General features: G+C 41.1%; 1 protein-coding gene across 1 annotated transcript in view; it reads left to right on the top strand.

Annotated features, from left to right (window-relative positions):
- Positions 1 to 13,133: 13,133 nt before the first annotated feature.
- Positions 13,134 to 22,393, top strand: part of LOC138977005 (nitric oxide synthase-like) — an 89,567-nt gene continuing 80,307 nt past the window's right edge. The window contains exons 1-4 of the mRNA XM_070349896.1: positions 13,134 to 13,158; positions 15,001 to 15,066; positions 15,343 to 15,483; positions 15,772 to 15,863. Of these exons, the coding sequence (XP_070205997.1) occupies positions 13,134 to 13,158; positions 15,001 to 15,066; positions 15,343 to 15,483; positions 15,772 to 15,863 (324 nt within the window). The remainder of the gene's footprint in view (positions 13,159 to 15,000; positions 15,067 to 15,342; positions 15,484 to 15,771; positions 15,864 to 22,393) is intronic.

Below are 22,393 nucleotides of genomic sequence, written 5' to 3'. Positions count from 1 at the left end.
TGTTTTGGCCCTGTTGATCTCTGATCAACCCTTTTTTCTTGTATATGTTATGCGTGCTTTGATTGGTAGCCAGTGAAGGGTCATGAGGAGAGGGGTGACATGGTCGCGCTTGCGCTTGCGCAGCACAAGACGTGCTGCATTGTTCATGATGCGCTGTAGGCGGTCTAGCTTGGCGTCTGGGAGGCCGGCTAGGAGCGAGTTGCAGTAATCCAGTCTCGACAAAATAAAAGCCGAAACCAGTGTCTTGGTTGCGTCGAGGGAAAGAAGGTGTCTGATTTGGCTAATCCTCCGCATTTCAAGAAAGGCGGTTCTGCAGAGTGAGTTGATGTGGGCGTCCATTGACAGGCTACTGTCAAGGTGGACACCCAGGTTTTTTACTTTGGTGCTGAATGTGACTGTGGTATCAGAAAGCGTAAGACTGGATGTTTCTGAAAGAAGCTTTAAGTTTGATTGTTTGCCAACTGGCATGATCTCTGTCTTATCATCGTTCATCTTGAGCTTGTTGACTGTCATCCACTGTTTGATGTGATCGCTGCATGATTCTATTGACTGCACTAACTCTGTAAACTGTTTGGTGTGTGCGGATTTTTGTAGTTGAGTGTCGTCTGCGAACATGTGGTACAGGACATTGTGGTGCTTTATGACTTTGCCTAACGGCTGTATGTACATAGTGAATAACACTGGGCCTAACACAGATCCTTGTGGGACGCCATACTTTAGTATGGTGTCCTCGGAGTGCCTATTTTGGATCACAACAGCCTGAGTGCGTCCAGTCAGGTAGGAGCAGAACCACCCCAGAGCCGTGCCTGTTATGCCGAATGTGGTGTTCAACCTTGCCAGCAGTATATCGTGGTCGATGGTGTCGAACGCTGCGGATAGGTCTAACAGGACCAGAAGCGAAACAGAGCCGCTGTCACAGGCAGTGAGAAGATCATTCGCTACCTTAAGTAGGGCTGTTTCAGTGCTGTGATCTGCGCGGTAGGCGGACTGTAATGGTTCAACCATACCTGTCTTAGCGAGATGCTCTGACAATTGGGCCAAAACAACCTTTTCAAGGACTTTCGAAACAAAAGGCAAATTAGAGACAGGGTGGTAGTTCTTAAAAGTGTTGATGTCAAGGTTAGCTTTTTTCAGGAGGGGAGTGACTACTGCATGCTTAAAAGAAGGGGGTACTTGACCGGATGTGAGGGATTGATTTATGATATCAGTAATGACAGGGAGATTCCTCTAGACACTCGTTTAATAGCTCTGAAGGAATTGGGTCAAGAATACAGGATTTGGGTGGAGCTTTTTCAATGATCTTCTTCACTTGTTCTTTAGTGACAGGGGAAAAATCGGTGAGGTGGGCGCCGTTTGTGCGAATTTGTTAATCGCTGTTGCTTATTGCATCTTGGGTTACTCCAACAAAAGGTAGCGTTTTAACCTGCGGTACCGCTTCGTTCTTCACTTTCAGTGAGAACTTGGTTAAATGTTTTTATACGGTGCCGATCGATCGAATTACCTGATGTTTTTGTTACATCTCTTTCTTTGTGTGGCTAATGATCTGCAATGTTTTAATTTGGTGCTGATCGGTTGGCCTAGTGGTAAGGCGTCCGCCCCGTGATCGGGAGGACGTGGGTTCGAACAACCCCGGCCGGGTCATACCTAAGACTTTAAAATTGGCAATCTAGTAGCGGCTCCGCCTGGCGTCTGGCATTATGGGGTTAGTGCTAGGACTGGTTGGTCCGGTGTCAGAATAATGTGACTGGGTGAGACATGAAGCCTGTGCTGCAATTCTGTCTTGTCACTGTGTGGCGCACGTTAAATGTCAAAGCAGCACCGCCCTGATATGGCCCTTCGTGGTCGGCTGGGCGTTAAGCAAATAAACAAACAAACAAATTTGATGCTGATCGATCGAATTACCCGATGTTTTTGTTACATCTCGGTTTTGTGTGACTGATGATCTTACATTATTGTATGGCGCTGACGGGCGCTGTGACGGGGTGGTAAGACGTCGGCCTCTTAATCGGAAGGTCGAGGGTTCGAATCCCGGCCGCGGCCGCCTGGTGGGTTAAGTGTGGAGATTTTTTCCATCTCCCAGGTCAACTTATTTGCAGACATGCTGATGGCTTATCGTTTAAGACTCCAAAATATTAGCAAAGATCACTTAGACAGTGTTACAAAGGGTTGTTTGGCAAAAGCTCATTCGCACGGAATCGACGTGATGATTTCTTTGAAAAACAGGTGCTATTTGTGACCAAGTGTCTAAGTGATCTTTGCAGAAAAAATTCGTCTTAAACGCTTTGGCGAATAATTCTAATTAAATTGTGTTGTTGAGAAATGAATTTCCTCAAAAAATGTCTTTACCTTGTTAAAATAATATTCATGTTTACGATTTTTGTAGCATGTTGAAGAGACACATTGGCCTGCAATCACGACTCGCTTGACCCCTACCCTGTTTAACACAATTTATAAACAAGTAAAAGATAAAAACGATTAAATACTATGCATTTGTCGTGGAGCCAGTAAAATATCCTCTACGAATCAGTTTTTCGTTTTGATTTATCTTATCTGGTTCACATTTTACGACAATTTAAAAATGACGAAAAATCACTCGCAACAATGGGCGCGAATGAGTTGCGTTTCTTTCGCCGGGGACTGTACACGCAAGCACAAGACTAAGTGCGCACGGAAAAGATCCTGTAATCCATGTCAGAGTTCGGTGGGTTATAGAAACACGAAAATATCCCGCATGCTTCTTCAGAAAGCGGCGTATGGCTGCCTACATGTCGGGGTAAAAACGACCATGCATGTAAAAACCCACTAGTGCAAAAACACGAGTGTATGTGGGAGTTTCAGCCCATGAACGCAGAAGAAGAAGAAGAGAAGTATGGCGCTGAAGTACTGTATGATTTAGTAATATCTCGATGTCTTTTAGACTATGATCCGCACTGGGTTTTGTAGCACGAATTACCTGATCTGTAGGTACATCTCATTGAATGTGTTATGTCTGTTTGACGATAGGTTTGATACACTTAGTCACCTGGTGTTCTTCTTTGATCGCGATATGTTTGCAGAATTCATTTCTGTGCTACAATTTCGGTCTGTTCTGCTTTATCTTCATGCTTGTGTGTTTATTGATGGTATTGTAATAATGCTGAATTAATTTCCCGACGATTTTTGAAATTTAACGTGTTACTGATGACTTGAAATGACTTTTATGGCGCTGGATTGTTTATTGTTCTTAATTGCTTCTCATAACTAATGATCTCACTTCTTGGCGCTAAATACCTGATGTTATATTTAAATACATGTTTCTTTGTTATGTTCTGCAATTGTATTTGTTACATTTCATTGATTGGACAATTTCTGTTTTGCGGCTGTGAAAGTTTTTTGTGAAAATCTGTTGTTTGTGTCATTATTGCATTGCTGGGGATTTTGTCATGCTGGATATCTAACCTTAATTGCACCGCAACAAGGATAACATATATTGTGTGTGTGGGGGTGTATGAGAGAGAGAGAGAGAGAGAGAGAGAGAGAGAGAGAGAGAGATTCACATACACACATAAGCATACATACATACATACATACATACATACATACATACATACATACATACATACATACATACATACATACAGGGATATATACACACTTGCATACACATAGTGTGCTATATAATCGCGGAAATACAGGTTAAGGAAGAAACACACATTTGCAGTCAGGCAGATTAAAATATAACGCATAACTGCAAACTTGTGCTGTAGTCGGTGTTTTCTTGTCTGGAAGTAACATTATTATCGTTCAATGTGTGGAAATATGCTAACATGTGAGGTTACAAATGTTTTTAAAGATTGACATTGTGGAACATTAAAGGCACAGTAAGCCTCCCGTAAACCATCACAGATACGGTCAGGCTTTTACACACAGTACAAACACCCTTTCATTTAAACACTCACCGATTGAGAACATCCTAGGTGCCCTCCGTAAAGAGCAAACAATTTTCAAAGAATTTATTTTTGCGTGGTTTATCTTACCCCTGAGCCATCGTGAACCCGTGTGATCCAGTTTCCCTTTTTCACAATGTAGTCGTCAGTTAGTCATTTGAATGCGACTCGATGTGAGCTTATCTACAATAGCACGTTTTTATGCACGAAACAGCTGTGGTTCACAAGAACTCTAGCGATGGCTTTTGACTGTTGAGAGGAACGGCGATATGAATAAACCGTCGTCTGCTACGACCCTTGCGTGACCCTGCTTCCGGGCTTTTCTTTTTTCAAACCGTTTCACAACTTCGTACTGATCTTGTCTTGATGAAAAAAGAATTCTTTTATGATTAAAGAATGTTTGTGTAACAAGCTGTCAATTTATTATTTAGATTTTAAAAGTTAGGTCTAGCGCAAAAACGCACCACGGTCCAAAAACATTCTGATAATCATCGATCCACGGCTGTGGCCAGTTTACATCGATAGAATGAGACCCAAAGGGAAGTAACTCATTTTTGACCTGAGTTCAGGATGGTTCCAAAAAAAAGTGTTCGAGACAATCTGCAAAATTAATTCTTTAAAAATTGCTCGCTCTTTACGTAGGGCACCTAGGATGTTCCCGTTTGGTGAGCGTTCAAATGGAAGGGTGTTTGTACTGTGTGTAAAAGTCTGACAGTATCTGTGATGGTTTTCGGGAGGCTTACTGTCCGGGCGTGATTTCCGGTATATTCATAACAGCCGTCCAGCACCAAAACGAGGCGCCGTTGTTGTAGAGGATTGCTCCACAAAAATAAATTCTTTGAAAATTTCTCACGCTCGACAGAAAGCAGCCAGGATGTTCCCGTTCGGTGAGCGTTCAAATGGAAGTATACTTGTGCTGTATGTAGACGCTCAGGGAGCTCTGTGATGGTTTACGGGAGGCTTACTGTGCCTTTAATACATTTTATAGTTTTTAATTTAAATTTATTATTTTCCAAAATATTGATTTTCAAGCTTAATTTGTTAAGTTTTGATTATACGGCATCAAAAGTATGACAGCTGAATTGTAGACAAAGAGATCTTCAATTTGATATATCGTATGACATCTTTACCTGTAAAACCACTGAAGATTTGCTTGTTAGCGTTTCTTAAATTTCGTGTGATGACGTCAATATAGCCTAAAATTGCAATCGGCTATAAAACCCTTTTTATTGCATTTATTGGTTTAACTTTGATACATTTGTGTTTGCTGCAATCTGTTTTATAAAATAAAACCGAAAAGGTTATTTCTTATGTTTTTTTTTAATTTGTCGCCCTGTACACGAACTTCCCAGTTGTGAAAAAGCGCATATTTGCCTGACTTTACAGTCCAATACCTCCAAATGTATAATTCTAACAGGCTTCAAACTTTGCACAGCGTTTCTACAAGTACGTTTACATTTACAACCTAAATTATAAGAACATTGCTCAATTTTCAAGCTGTTTACAGTAGAAGTCGCTGTTTTGGGTAGAAAGTGTTTTTTCTTTCTTTTGACGGCAATGACGATGCTTCAGGTTATTCTCAGACCGGTACTTATTTTGAACTATAGTGAAGGGAAAGAAGAATTAGTTGAGAATTAAACAATCATTTTAAATTATCACCCTGCAAGAAAAAAATGGTTGGCGTCACAGAATTAGGAGGATCGCAACCGTGTTTTGTAAAGCCATCTGTTACAACTCTCTGTTTAAGACACCAGTCCAGAGTTGATGAAAACATGTTTCTTTATTGAAGGCATTCAGTTATGAATGTGTGGGGGTCCCGGTTAGCTCAGTTGGTAGAGCACTGGACTTGTGATCGTAAGGTCGCAGGTTCCAATCCGGGCCGGGATGGACACGGGTTGGACATGATGCGAATCAGGGTGTGTGGAAATTGTTCTGTATGCAATATTTTTGTTAGAATGACAGAGTAATCAATAAGTTACTATGCTTTCATATGAAATGAATATCATTTTGTAATGCAGAAAACACACACACAAACAAACACACACACAAAAACAATAATAAAAAAAAGACTGTTTGATACAGCCGCCGTTTAAACTTCACATTGACTATTGATCGTGGGGAAATTACTTTTAGTTTTGTAATCGCAGTGTTATATTACCAACACAGAATATGTTTCACAACACCTACACGATTATACAAGCCAGTTTTACCCATGAGAACTCTCCGCGGAAGGAGCAGCTGCTTACACATAGGTGGGGGCCCTGTCAACATAGGTGGGGGCCCTGTCAGTAATGCCAATCCAGGTTCCGGCTTATTGAATATCGATGTTCTTGCTTACCAGTTCATCAGTTTGTGGGTTTGGTTGCATACCCGTCAACCTCGGAAACTAAAGGACCACGCTTCAGATGGGACTGGGGCGGTGTGGTGTGTTTACACTTTAACCCTACCCTTGATTAGGATGGACGTAATTAATGGATGGGCAGTTATGGACGGTATTTAACTTCTGTAATGATGTTGACCGAAAGAGAAGGGCGACCCCACATGTACAATTACAGGTTCTGTAAGAGGGTGTTCGCTCAGCTAATAATTAATCATGAAAAGTTAATACAGTAGCATCGATCTGAGGATCGAAGTACAGTTCGAGGGTTGGCTGGTAGAAGTCAGGTCGTTATGCTTTAGTTATATTTGAAATATCGCCTTCTAGCAACCAGGTTTTGGAGAGAGAGAGAGAGAGAGAGAGAGAGAGAGAGAGAGAGAGAGAGAGAGAGAGAGAGAGAGAGAGAAAGAGAGAGAGAGAGAGAGAGAGAGAGAGAGAGAGAGAGAGAGAGAGAGAGAGAAGTTTACTGTTGGTCTCAAAGAACGTAGTCTGGACAAAATGACGTACACGATGCTATACTGATACGCAAACAAGTAGCCTGGCTTTTCTTATGTACCGGAAATGAAGACTCGTTAGCAGACGACACTTACAGAAAACTTGACGTGCACGATAGGAGGCGGACACGATATCACGCATACGTGTGACTGAAGGGACGGAGTGGACGGTCTTTTGCATTCCACTGACCGTTGTTGTTGGTTGCCGTGTTGCCTTGGTGATAGTTACATACGTGCAGAGAACTTTGAATGAGATGCAAAGTATACGATTGTAATCGGTTTTTATATTTAGTCAAGTTTTGACTAAATATTTTAACATCGAGGGGGAATCGAAACGAGGGTATGGTGTATGTGTGTCTGTCTGTCTGTCTGTCTGTCTGTGCGTGTGTGTGTGTGTGTGTGTAGAGCGATTCAGACTAAACTACTGGACCGATCTTTATGAAATTTGACATGAGAGTTCCTGGGTATGAAATCCCCGAACGTTTTTTTCATTTTTTTGATAAATGTCTTTGATGACGTCATATCCGGCTTTTCGTGAAAGTTGAGGCGGCACTGTCACGCCCTCATTTTTCAACCAAATTGGTTGAAATTTTGGTCAAGTAATCTTCGACGAAGCCCGGGGTTCGGTATTGCATTTCAGCTTGGTGGCTTAAAAATTAATTAATGACTTTGGTCATTAAAAATCTGAAAATTGTAAAAAAAAAAAAAAATTTATAAAACGATCCAAATTTACGTTTATCTTATTCTCCATCATTTGCTGATTCCAAAAAAATATAAATATGTTATATTCGGATTAAAAACAAGCTCTGAAAATTAAATATATAAAAATTATTATCAAATTTTTTTTTTCGAAATCTTTTTAAAAACACTTTCATCTTATTCCTTGTCGGTTCCTGATTCCAAAAACATATATAGATATGATATGTTTGGATTAAAAACACGCTCAGAAAGTTAAAACGAAGAGAGGTACAGAAAAGCGTGCTATGCAGCATAGCGTAACCACTACCCCGCTCTTCTTGTCAATTTCACTGCCTATGCCGTGAGCGGTGGACCACGAGTATACGGTCTTGCTGCGTTGCATTGCGTTCAGTTTCATTCTGTGAGTTCGACAGCTACTTGACTAAATATTGTATTTTCGCCTTACGCGACTTGTTTTTTCTTGGAGTGTCTTCGTGCTTGACTGTTGTTGAATAGGATTTGACATTATAGGAGACAAAAATAGGTTGATTGAGAAGTTACGATCAGTGAATGAGTAAATAAGGCGTCTGATTTTCTTTCAAAAAAGACTTTTAAAGGATTTTTAGACCATTTCTGTATAAACCACAACAACGCCAAGACTGTCATTATCATCATCATGATGATCTTAATCAGGCCTGACAGTAGCAGCAGCAGCAGCGCCGTCATCACCATCATCATCATCATCATCATCATCATCATCATCATCATCATCATCTTTGTTGTTATTTCCTGTTCAACACAACTGCTGTTCACATCATTTCGTTTGACCTCTGACGTACCTCTTCCAGATTTGAACTGATGTTTTCTTGTTGTTGTTTTCTAGTCCTATTGCTTCTAACATCTTACATTCATTCAAAATGGCTGCTCTTTGTTTGTTTGTTTGTTTGTTTGTTTTTCGTTTTTGTTTTTTGGATTTGTTTGTTTGTTTGCCCAATGTTCCGCAGAACGGACCATCCAACTCCTCCAACGGGCCACGGTCCGGCAGCGGTTACACGCGCAAGGCCATCGAGATCGTCCAAGACAGCGACGAGATCACTGTCGTTGTTAAGGGCGACGTGAGGATTCAGAGCGAGATGGACAACAACGCCCCGGACACACCCAAACGCTTCATCATCTCCAGCAAGCACGCGCCCAATCCCACCTCCTCCACTGCCTCCCAGACCTGTCCGGAACGCCAATCGCCGGACAAGACTGACGGTCAACTACTACCCAAAGACAAAGGCTCCCAGGACCACCACGTGGATGTGGATGTTTCGGACACGGAGGAGGGTAAGGACAGAAACCTGGGAACTCCGAAGAAGATATGCGGCAGCCCGACCACCGGTTGGAGGAGCTCGGACCGGAGAGGGTCCATGGTCAGTCCCAAGAAGTTCGCCAAGCTGCACAACCTGATAGACGCGAAGACGTCGGCGGACGTTCTGCATCAGAAGATTAATGAGGTACGGGAGGGATGTGTAATGGTTTTGTGAGTGTAGTGATGTGTGTTGTGTTTGTCGGGGCGGAGGCGGGGGAAAAGGCACGTGTGTGCGTGTGTGTGTCTGTGTGTGTACTTGCGTGCGTGCATCTTCTCTCTCTCTCTCTCTCCACCTTATTGAGCTTTAGTATGGAGCCTAATAGCTAAGCATACGGGTCCAGTCTATCAGGTTCAAAGCTACCCTTATATGGCCTGGGAACACAGCGTACCTGCTCCAAACTCCAGAGTGTATGGAAGATTTCAGCGTTACGTTCTCTGATTGGCTTATCTTTTTTACATGTGTGTCAGGGCCATAAACTGGGATCCCAATCGATCGCAGCCAATGGTCCTGGGATTCTTTTTGTTTAAAGTGATATACTGGATTTATATTGGTCGATTTCACTACACACACACAATCACTCAGTCATTCGCCCAGTACTAAAAAGATGTATTTTCTAACACAGTTTTTTTAAAAGATAAACAAGAAATGTATTACGTTCAGACAAACAAACAGGACGTCACTACACATTCACCACCGTTACCTTCCACAAACATAGAGTACAAAAAAGACGATCTGAAACCCAAGAAAACAAAACGTATAGTTTGGAAAAGGCAATAGCCTAATACTAAAACCAAAACACAATACAGTTGACTTTTCCCCTGCCTAGCTGGGGGGGTTTCCTATTGATGCTCAGATGATGAGATCAAAACCCAGGAAGAAGTCGTTCACCCTTCCTCAAAAATAGCCCCAAATATGGTACTTGATTCACATTGAGCACATGAAAACAATTTGCCCTCAAAAATAATATGACAATTCCCAAAAATCCAAAACTCAAAACAAAATTTTGACCCCAACCTAAGATGACGCCATCATCTAATTAGGCCCACCAAAGTTCAAAAATGTCTTGTAAATAGTCACATCTTCAAAAAAGAAATAAAATAATGACATCGAAGTTCAATGCTCAAAAAGTACGAAGTAGCTATTTTGTCTTCAGGAGTGAGGTCTAGAATTCTTTATGATCCAACTGGCTGGTTCGGATCACTATACGGACTGTTGTCAAACACTTAAAAGTCTTTAGAGTCCATTGCCAACTGGGTATGTTTTACTTAACAGTCTGTAGTTCATTCATGTCAAGTTCAGAACATCTGAGTCATGGTTGGTGGCGCAAACCCCATCTGGCGACGCCCCTGTAATCGTGTATTGAGCACACGTCTCCTCTGGGTTGGCCCACCGTCCCTCAACATCAGTTTGGCAACAGCACTGCAGGTGCCTAAACATATGTTATACCGAAACCCCATACAGTAATATAAATTCCGCTTAACATAAAGTTCCGTAAATATCACATTCACCAATAAAAACATGATGCCCTAACCCTAAGTTTACAACAGTTCAAAAGCCTGGAAGTTCCTTAAAATTTATATGAACATTTTGCCAAAGCCCAAACAATCCAATTCGTATGCAATATTCACAAGTTTCCCAGTTGCACAACAAAAATTAGTCAAAATTTGGTACAACCATTCAAATATGTCACACGTGACCTCATTGGAAATAATGAATCAAAACAAGTTCACAATAAATCAAATTTCCAACATTTGATTTGAATTTCACCATCTGAGAACATGTTTCTTACTGAAGGTCATTTCCTTCTTGGTCTGACTTCCTAGTCAGCCATATTTGAATATTGTTACCTCCATGTTTCACCCTCTAAACCTTGCTAACTCAAAATGTTAAAATTCGGGTATTTCCAAACAAGAGAACTCAATTGAAATATGCTACACCTCTATCTCACCAAACCCTACGAGAAATGTAATAATTTCAAGACAATGACACAAACAACTATCCATTCATTCTACAACATGGCTATCTGAGGAGAAAAGAAATACTCACAAGTCCCATACATCAGGGTCCACCTGTGCAAGTCCAAGAATTCAGCCCAAGCTTCTCTGTCCGTTAACTTCACCCAACCATAGAAATGAAATTCACTACGATTTCAAACAAGAAATACATTAGTGCCCGCATGGGGAAGAAAATAATTTCTTCACAGATGCCTCCAAGGAGCACAGAGAATTGCCGGAGACCTCCTCCCTCTCAGACAGCCAGAGGAAAAGTGAAAAAGCAGGAAGAAAGAGAAATCTGGGTAATGACAAGTTCCTGTCCTAGAACATTCTAGAACATTCTAGAAATACTGGTTTAAAAAGCTGAATGAAAATATAAGGTTACACAACCACATGTCCCATGGAGGGCGGGGGGTATGGAGTAACACATAGTGTTTTGCTCACAACATTCCCACCCATGCAGAGCCGCGCTATGGGTACGCATTACCGTGAAGCTGGCAGTCAGTGCTACCAAATGTCGTCTGTGTCTACCACTCGGTGGTGACTTAATGTGGGTCTATGTAAGCAGATGCCAGCGCAAGCAATCTGATGCAGAGTCAGGAGGCGGTTTGGTACAAGAGAACCTTAGAGGCCACAGCCTCGGCCGTCTAAGGGATCTGTGTGTCTGGAGGCACATTTGGTTTCTGAGGTTCAAGCGGAGCTGTTGCCTCTGCTCCCAAGTTCCCGTGTCTGGAGGCGTTTTTGGTATGGTAGCAAACCTGTAGGTTGGGGCCTCTGCCTTTCAGGATGCCAGGACTACAAAATGTGTGTCTTGGGACACATTTAGCTTAAGATTCCAGAAGTGGATCTGTGCTGTGCTGAGTCTGCTGCAAGCACACTAGAACCAGCTCGCAACAGTTGAGGTGAACAAATTGGTGACCAAGACCATCATCGGTTTCTCTCCGAGTGATGGGTGTGGGCGGAGAAAGTCTCCCAGACTGAGAGCATTCTCCCTTCTGTAGCGGATGAGACTAGACATCTCTTCCTTGAGAGTGTCACAACCTTCAAACACGTGTGTGAGGTGTCCAGTCTTGCCACACTGACAGACTACCTTGTCCCAGTAGATGCGGCTGCTGACCGTGCGCAAGCGACGCAACAGGCTCATGGGTCTCGGGGGGAGTGGGAGGTGGTGCCCTTTCCTATTGTAGGGGAGGTGTATCCATCCTCTCTCTTCACATGTTTGTGACAGTGTCTGCTCTCTTTCCTCTCTTTTTAGCTTGGCTAGCAGCAGTTTGGCTTCCTGGCAGGAGAGGGGGGGGGGGGGGGAGTTTGCCCAGTCGGTAGAGGCGCTGGCTTTAAAACCGGTTGTTACTATCAGCGTGGGTTCAACCCCCAAGTTCGGCGCGGGATGTGTGTCCCAGAGTCAACTTCGTGCAGACTCTCCTCGGTGTCCGAACACCCCCGTGTGCACGCATGCGCACGATAAAGATCCCAGGGTCACAGCGAAAGCCTCAGGCCTTGGAAACACGAATACATGCATGCAAACATATGAAGCCCGGGTGTCCGTTCGGTCAACAGCCAAAAAAGTAACCATTTCAGCACTGACCCAAGACGACCCAACCCGGTCCCTAGCCCATTTCAGGTCTCCTCTAGCAGCCGGCAGCCAGCTGTCTACATCCCCCCCCCCCCCCCCCCCGCATTTTTATTTTTTATTTTCATACAAAGCCGGGTTTTCCCGTGTAACATGCCCCTAATGGCTTTGCCGTGAGGGCGTAAAACTTTCATTTCATCAACCACATGTCCCGTTGGCCCAGTGGTAACAACGCCCACCCCACAACTCAGAGGACCCCGGTTCAAACCCCACTCAAGCCTATATTTTTATCCCTGTAATAATACATTTTTGTTTTGTGTGTGTTCGTTTGTATGTGTGTACATCAATTCCAGTTTTTCTTTATTTTTTCTCAAATTTATTTTCTTTACAATGTCAACCTGTGGCTTGACAATGTGCGTTACGTTCTTTGATTGGCTTATCGTTTGCTAGGCCACCATGTTGTAAAACAACTCGGTTCGAAAAGTAAAAAGCATATATCTAAAGTTTGTCAACAAATAGTAAAATAAAAAAAATAACACAGAACGTTTTATTATCACTTTCTTAGATGATCTGGGTACATTGCTTTGTTTGAATCTCTACTTGCAATAAGGAAGTTTCGTTCCGCTTGCCATGGGGATTTGACCTTGACCTTTCAGCGTCCCTGCCGGAAGCTTCGGCAAAATCTCTGGAACTGGATCAACTCATAGCTTCGCCATAATGGTCAATAAACACTGCGTCTATGGCGTGTGTTCGAGCGACTCTAGGTATGCACATCGACCAGACATGCAAGGAGGAAAGTTTCTTTATTTCCCCCAGCCCAGGAAAGGGCTAGAAAGGTGGATGAAACTGTGCGGACGACCGACCGAAGGGAAACGAAAATTCACCGTCGATTCTGTTTAATACCAAAGTCTTTGGTAAAGACTCGTACATCCGATCCCTGCAACCGCTTCATCTCTAGAAAGGGAACTTTTTATTAAGCATAAACAAGTCGCGTAAGGCGAAAATACAATATTTAGTCAAGTAGCTGTCGAACTCACAGAATGAAAGTGAACGCAATGCCATTTTTCAGCAAGACCGTATACTCGTAGCATCGTCAGTCCACCGCTCATGGCAAAGGCAGTGAAATTGACAAGAAGAGCGGGGTAGTAGTTGCGCTAAGAAGGATAGCACGCTTTTCTGTACCTCTCTTTGTTTTAACTTTCTGAGCGTGTTTTTAATCCAAACATATCATATCTATATGTTTTTGGAATCAGGAACCGACAAGGAATAAGATGAAAGTGTTTTTAAATTGATTTGGACAATTTAATTTTGATAATAATTTTTATATATTTAATTTTCAGAGCTTGTTTTTAATCCGAATATAACATATTTATATGTTTTTTGAATCAGCAAATGATGGAGAATAAGATAAACGTAAATTTGGATCGTTTTATAAATTTTTTTTTTTTTTTACAATTTTCCGATTTTTAATGACCAAAGTCATTAATTAATTTTTAAGCCACCAAGCTGAAATGCAATACCGAACCCCGGGCTTCGTCGAAGATTACTTGACCAAAATTTCAACCAATTTGGTTGAAAAATGAGGGCGTGACAGTGCCGCCTCAACTTTCACGAAAAGCCGGATATGACGTCATCAAAGACATTTATCAAAAAAATGAAAAAAACGTATGGGGATTTCATACCCAGGAACTCTCATGTCAAATTTCATAAAGATCGGTCCAGTAGTTTAGTCTGAATCGCTCTACACACACACACACACACACACGCACACACGCACACACGCACATACACCACGACCCTCGTTTCGATTCCCCCTCGATGTTAAAATATTTAGTCAAAACTTGACTAAATATAAAAACGGCAGGCTCCAAAGAAAAGATCACTGCCGGCCCATCAACAACTTATGAAGAAGGCAAGAACAGATCTGCCTGCAAGATCGCCCACTATTTACAGGTAAGAGAACGCCGCTGACTGTTTTTATTTTTGATGACTTTCCGGCTGAGAAGGAAAATATGTGTTCTCGAACTGCATTCTGCTGTGTGTGTGTGTGTGTGTGTGTGTGTGTGTGTGTGTGTGTGTGTGTGTGTGTGTGTGTGTGTGTGTGTGTGTGTGTGTGTGTGTGTGACTGTGTGTGTGACTGTGTGTGTGACTGTGTGTGTTTGTTCACGAGTCAGTGTGTTTATGTCGAGATCTGTGTCTGTATAACTGTATTAAAAAAAATTGCTTTTATGTGGTAATATGACAGATAATGAAACTTAAAGGTAGGCTTGGGGATAATTAGTTGACTGATAAGTAAGTATGCAATTGCAGTTAGTTAATCAATTTTGTTTAAATCAGGCGTGCAATAACTGAATAAGATGTACCCAATGTTACTGCTAGTGTTACTATTACTATTAGGCTTGGTCAGTTTGATGCAGTGTCCTATCATGTACAGAACTGAGAGGTATTAAGCTGAACATGAGCTGAAATCTTCTGATTTATGTTTTTGCATTACCTGGTTAGTTATCATACATGTTTTGTAGCTGAATTTGTTGTGGTAGTGTCATTTCTTATTTGTATAGATCTCATACTCATTGACTCATAGTCATACATATATGTATGTGCAGAAACTTTGGACCTGGCTGAAGCAGAGACTGTGAGTGAGATTGAAGAGACTACACAAATTCTGAATGGTAAGCAAAATGAATTAAAAAACCCAAGAAGTGTAGGTTATTGGAACGTTTCATTATTGACAAAACAAAATGTCGACCCAGTGGTCTTTTAAGTAGGCACAGACAAACACTTATGATACAACTAATGAATTGCAAAATGAAGAGTTGTTTTGTTTATTTGGTGTCTGGTCATAAACTACTGTGTGAACAAAACTCAACAATACATATAGTTATACTGATAACAAAGTGACAGTAAGAGGTATTTTCTTTGTTTTGCTTTCCCAATGATTGTTTCAGAGAGATCACCCAAGAAAGAAAATTCTCAAGTGAGAGATACTGGGCCACAGACTCCAACCTTGCTGCGGTATGCTTTGACGAAAGAGCGAGACCTCCAGAAGCAGACTATGGTTACTATGGGAACCCAGACAAGCGTGACAGGTGAGTTTTTCTTTAAAAAAAAAAAGTTCAGTTAATTTCAAGAAATTCACATGGAATGTTTTATTCAGTATGAAGTTCTACGTACACGCCTTACTTAGTGGGCATACTGAGCAGCGAAAGGCAGCTAGGAGTTCAGTATGCAATTTGAACACAGTATGGATGAACCAGACAGTGGATGCTCATTTTAAGTATATCATGTACCAGAAACATACTATGCTGTGACAGCTTTCCCAAGTAAAACTGAAATTAATTTTTTTTGATGAGTGAGAGTCTGTGTTTTTATTGCAGTTTTGAAGAAAGGGGTGGTGTTTGCTGCATTGTCAGACGATGACTTGAATGGTGGCGTTAAACAGCTGCGGAGGAACCTGTTCAAGAAGAGCGTATTTGAAAGTGACAAAAAGTGCAAATACCGGTGAGAAAAGACTTACATATCTTCTTATTTATATTTTGTGGGTGTGAAAGATCTGTAAAAAGATTTATAGCTGTACAAAAACAGACGCCCGCTTCTAACTGAAATGTAGCTACTAAGCAAGTGACTGACATCACTCTTCTTCAACTTTATAATTTTTTTCAAACATTATAATATCCTTATTTACTCTTTTACACATCAATTTGTCATTTTGCTGTTAATCAGGTTTGACTCTGGCTTCCTGGAAAGTGCGATAACTCTCATTGCGGTTCATTCGTTCATTTTTTTGATAGAGCATGTAAACTTGTCCTTCATTCATGACAGCCTATTTGGTGAGTAGTGTATGTTATTTGATAACCTTCTTCACTCTCTACACTGGCTGCCTATCACTAAAAGGATCGAATACAAACTCTCCTCTCTTTCTTTTGCCGTCGTTTCTGGTTCTGCCCCAGAATACTTGTCAGAACTCTTCAATCTCTACACCCCCTCCCGTCAGCTTCGCTCCGCCGCCGACACTCGACTCTTCCGACTCCCCACAGTGCAAACAAAGACATGTGGCGAGAGGTCCTTTGCCTATCAAGCCCCTGTGACCTGGAATAGATTACCTCTGCCTCTCAGACACACAGATTCTCTCACTACATTCAAGACAAATCTCAAAACACACCTCTTTCAGCGCAAGTGATTTTTTTCCCTCCAGCATCTCCCCACCCACCCCTTCCCGCCCCACCTCACCCCCTACCGAGTGCCTAAAATAACGTGTATATATATTTTCTGCGCTTTGTGTCAGCACTGTTTCTGTGTGTGTAAATAGTACTGTTGACACGTTTTTATATAGAAGCCTACTGTGGTTCTTGTGCTTAGGCTGTGTATTGGACTGTCACTGTACAGGGCCGGACCCAGGGGGGGGTTCCAGGGGTTCCGGAACCCCACCCCTGGAAAAAGCATGTACCTTGCTTTGAGTTTTACTAGTTTTAGCACCAAAACAATGCTGCTCTTAACCCTCAAAACAAGGCCCAGAATGCACCAGATTGCACAGATTTTAACCGTTTTTCAAAAAAAATTTCCCCCGGACCCCCCTAGTTCGCGCGCCTGCTTTGCAGGCGCGCGCTTGTGGCTTCTCCACTTCGCTGATTTGCCCCCCCCCAAAAAGGAGGAACCCCCCCCTCTTACAACTCATTTGGTCCGGCCCTGCTGTATGCCTGCATTATTAGTTGTCAGTAATTATTACATGTGCTGATTGTTCTCTTTGCCTGCGCGCGTATAGTATGTTGGTTATGTTTGGTCATAGTATGTTTGCTTATGTTTGGTCGTTATCTTTGCCTGTGCGTGTATTGTATGTTTGGTCGTTTTCTCTGCCTGTGCATGTATAGTTTGTTGGTTATGTTTGGTCGGTTTCTTTGCCTAGTATATAGTATGCTTGGTCGATGTATGTATTGTAAAGCGCTAAGAGTAGACATTAAATTCTATAATAGCGCTATAAAAGTTTGCATTATTATTATTATTAACCTTGCATAATAAGCTACTGTAGAATACAAGTGTGAGACGTGCGGCTCACCGCCACTTGTAGAACCCCGTGACTCAGGTTATTTTGAAGTTTCATGATGTACATTTTGGGACTAGCACTAGCAGTAGCTTCTTCTTAAATTCTAGTTTCCACCCGCCTTCATCTTTTTGAAGATTCTGGTGTACTTGGAGTTAGCTGCAGCAATACGTGGAGGGGGGGGGGGGGGGGCTGAGTAGGGTTTTGAGAGTGGGAAGAGGGGGGAGGGGTGGATCCGATCGCAGGGGGGGGGGGGGGGGGCTGGGGGTGAGAAGATGGGGGGGGGGGTGTCTAAATCAGGGTCTTCACTCTTGAATGCATCCACGAGGCTGATGTTACTGCCTGTGGTGGGAGGGCGTTCCACTCGTCAATGGTGCGAGGGAAGAAGGGCTGTTTTCTGTATATTGTCTTACAGGCTGGGAGTTGGTAGGCCTCAGTGTGTGAAGAGCGCTTTGATCTAGTGGGGGAGGGAGGGGGGGGGGAGGTGTGGGCCGGTTTCATGGCGGAGTTGATGGTAATTTCGCCGTTCTGGTATTTATAGAAGATATGAAGGAAGTATGTCAGCCAAAATAAACTTCAATAGAAATGTTTCTCCACAAATGTTAAGATGTACAATTATGTAGAGAGAGAGAAGCATGTCAAGATCTTGCAACTGAAGCTGATTTGTAATGTAATTCGGTCGATTTTACCCCCAATTTCGTAAACGCACCGTGACCGAGTGGTTACGCCCCTTCAAGATCGTGGGCATTCAAGAACGATTTTGTGTTGAAACAAATTTCAAAGTCAAAATACGATTTCTCATCAGAATTAGACTCCCAAGTCCAAGGGTGGAATGCATGGTCCAAATTTGGATTAGCAGCATTTGGAGGGGAGGGGTAATAGTCAGTTTCTGTGTCTGACCGTGACTGTCAGATAAACAAAAAGCCCGCTTACGATCTACTCCAGTCCTACCTATAGAGCAGCAGCGCTGTGTGTCATTTTGGGATTGAGGGGGTGAGGCCTGAGAAGAAAAAAAGAGGAGTTGATGGTGTAACCTTCCTCTAAAAATGGATTGTTTTGAAAGAACGAACAAAACTCAAAATAGAGAATACCAGTTACTACATGGCTTGGCGTGTCCTACTATTTTAAGCAGTTTGTTGTCTTTTTAAATATTGAACTGCCAGCGAAAGCAAAGAGACTTCACTTTAGAAAGCATAGCGAGACGTGTGGGTTCTTAAAATCCTTGCAGACGAAGCAATGAGCACAAAAGTGTTCCCGCAATGACCTTTGTCTCAGTGAGTGGGTGACTCAGCATTATAAGCAGTGAAAAATTAGTTTCATGCAAGACTTTTTTTGACGCGACCTCATTCACAAGAACTGGGGTTAAAACAATAATGTATCGATTGATCACTGGACTTCCCTTCTTTGAGCCATTTGACGCCAGAAGCCGACAAAACTTCATATTTAGGCGGCCAGCCGAGACTACAAAATAGTGCATGTTTGTGTGCGTTCAATCATAAAAACTAAAAGGAATTCTAACCAGAATCGATTGATACATAAATGTTATTTGTATTTTTGACCAAAATATGAAATTTTACCTAGATCTTGACAGTCATTGTTCACCTCGACCGCTAGCGCGTTCTCGGAGGAACACTGACTGTCTTGATCTGTGTAAAATGTCATATTTTGGTCAAAAATACAAATAATGCTATTGCACTGAACGACCCTCGCGCAAGTTCTCAAAAGCGTGGTTACCCCTTGCACATCCGGTCGACAGGTACGTGTGCATTTTGGAATGTCAAGGACGACAGAAAGTAGAGCCAGCTATGATGTATTTCGTGCACCCTTTTTTTTTTTTTTTTTTTTTTTTTAATTTGCCAAGCACATCATTGTGGGGCTTTTAATCAAAAAAATTCAAGCATCCGTCTATAACGTATCAACATTCATCCTTCAACATTTATACAATGCTGAAATATCTCAACGCTAATTCATATCCTAACATCACATTTATATCAATAGGCCTACCATATCTGTACTTACTGATACACATTTTTGAAATGAGCAAAATATGATTAATAATTTTGTTTGTGGGGGTTTGCACTTCTGGAGAATAACCAAACAATACATCTTTTTCTGTTAATATAATATTTTCTCCCGTATTAACAAATATACATCTTCTAACACTTTCCCAAAACAATTTCATTTTGCTACATTTCCAAAAGAAGTGTTCAATATAATCCATTTCATTACAAAGACTACATAAACTATTTTCTTTTAACTTCGGATAAATATTATGTAAAATTTTCCATTGGAGTAACTTTAATCTTTCTTCGCTTGTACATGCACTTGCCAGGACCCAATACTTTTCGTCAATGCAAATGTTATATTTGTGGGACCAAAATTTTACAGAGCAGGGTTCACTGGCTTTGGATTGCGTTAATATCGCACGAAATTTCTTCGGGGAAGGGTTATTTAGCACGCCCTGAAAACAGGTCGCAGGAGGCTCGTCACCCGCGTCTTCTTTAACTGTGTTGTCTCGCAGTGCTCGCGCGCAGAGGGCCGTGTGCAAAGCGTTGTACTCAAACAGCCTTGTGGCACTATATCCGACAATGGCACAAATATGTTCAAATGACACAATATTTTCGTCTATCCATACATCACGTACACAATTCACACCGGCTTCAATCCATTTATCAAAACACAACACATTCTTTCTAAAAATAATATCTGCATTATTCCACAAACATTGATCAAAAATACTTTCTTTTTGAACAGGAAATAAATATCTGTTCTCAATCCATATTTTTAAAACTTGTTGCCAAAATTTTGATTTAACTCTGGTCAGACCAATAAACTGTTTCGGTTTGGCAGTTGATTTAAAGCAACACAGCTGGCTTCCAAGAACCTCAAAATAATGTCTTGGAATCAATTGCCAATTTGCAAAATCTGTTTGTTGTAACCTGGCTGCCCAACATAACAAAAAGGATGTCTGCATATCATGCATATTTATCATGTTAATACCGCCTATTTCTATTTTATTACATACAACTGTTCGTTTCACCTTTTCAAAAGCTTTACTATTTGAGTACTTCCGTTTCCACAAAAATTTAAAAAGGATAGTATTTAATCTATTAAGCACTTTTGTCGGTGCAGAGAGTGCCTGCAAAACATATACAAACTGGTAATTATGTATTATAATTTAACACATATAGTAAGAGGTCCTTCGTATTGGAAATTTAATGACAGCCTTTTGCGTGATTCTGAGTTTGTTGACAAAATGAATGTGTTTTTGGAACAGTATATGAATGATCATTTCGAGGACAACCCCCACGACAAATGGGATTTCTGTAAAATTCAGATAAGGGAATTCTGCATACGATTTAGTAAAAATAAACATAAGCAAAACATTGATAATAAATCTATGTTGCAAAAGCAACTTAACGAAACAGATAAGAAATTGTCAATTGATACAAAAAATCAGGATTTGTTAACACAAAGAGAAAATTTAAAGCACAAACTTGAAATATTCAATATTCAAGAAGCAAAGAGTGCACAAGTAAGATCGCGAGAAAGATTTATTGAACAGGGTGAGAAAAACACTCGCTACTTCCTGAATCTTGAAAAGATAAGAGCAAACGTTAAGATAATGGACAAATTAATGGATGATTCCGGGAATATGATTACATCACAAGAAGAAATAATGAAAGAGCAAACAAAATTTTACCACGATGTATTTGGAAAAAATATTGATTTTGACGAAAATAAAGCTGAACGTGAAGTTGATGGATTAAATATTCCACAGTTAACACAAGAACAGAAAGTTGACATGGACCGTGAATTTACTATTGACGAAATTGGCAGAGCATTACAGTTATTGAGGAACGGATCATCGCCAGGTTTGGACGGGCTTACAGCTAGTTTCGTGAAGTTTTTTTGGCCGAGCCTAAAGACGATGGTTTTCAATTCTCTACAAACATCCTTTCAAGTCGGTGAGATGTCGACTACACAAAAAAGAGCAGTTATTTCCTTACTCCACAAAGGAAAAGATTTACCACGGGACAGCCTAATTAATTGGAGACCAATTTCGCTAACAAATACTGACTACAAAATAATTGCAAAGTGTTTAGCAATTCGCCTCGCATCTGTCATTACTGATATTATCTCAGAAGATCAAGTCGGTTTTACTAAAGGGAGACAAACAAGCGATGTTATTCGATTGATTGATGACGTAACAGATTTTATGAATCAGAAAAATGAACCAGGCATTTTACTTGCCCTTGACTTTTCACGTGCTTTTGACTCAATTTCCAAAGATTATATGTATTGGGCATTTAGAAAATTTGGTTTCGGTGATAACTTTTTGAATTCCGTAAAAATGTTAACGAATAATACCACAAGTTGCATCAATTACATGGGATGGATCTCTGAGGAATTCGACGTATTAACCGGAATTCGTCAGGGATGTAATTTTTCACCGATGGCCTTTGTCCTTGGCCTAGAACTTTTAGCCATTAAGATACGCAGTGACCCAAATATAAAAGGCTTAAAATTCCCGTCATTTCATTCAAAAACCAATTTGGAATATATTTTAAAATTGGCAATGTATGCAGACGACGTAACAATGTTCCTTAAAGATAAACACGATCTCCAACAAGTACTGTTAATAGTAAAGCAGTTTTCATGTATTTCAAATTTACATCTGAATGAAAATAAAACAGAGGCAATGTGGCTAGGATCCATGAAGAACAGTCTTGAGCAATACTGTAATATAAGATGGAAAAAACAGTTAACAATTTTGGGTATAATATTTAGAAACGATATCGGTGCTTCTGACATTGAAGAGAATTGGTCAGTACGGTTTGATAGAATTGAAAGAATTGTTGGAATGTGGTCAAAACGGAATTTAAGCATTAGTGGTAAATTGTGTATAATTAAAACTTTTTTGATATCCCAGTATTTCGTGCACCCTTATTTATCCACTA

This window comes from Littorina saxatilis, linkage group LG9 (assembly GCF_037325665.1).
Source record: "Littorina saxatilis isolate snail1 linkage group LG9, US_GU_Lsax_2.0, whole genome shotgun sequence".
Taxonomy (NCBI): Eukaryota; Metazoa; Mollusca; class Gastropoda; order Littorinimorpha; family Littorinidae; genus Littorina; species Littorina saxatilis.
The sequence above is the reverse complement of the archived record's forward strand: the minus strand, read 5'-3'. Positions and strand labels throughout refer to the sequence as shown.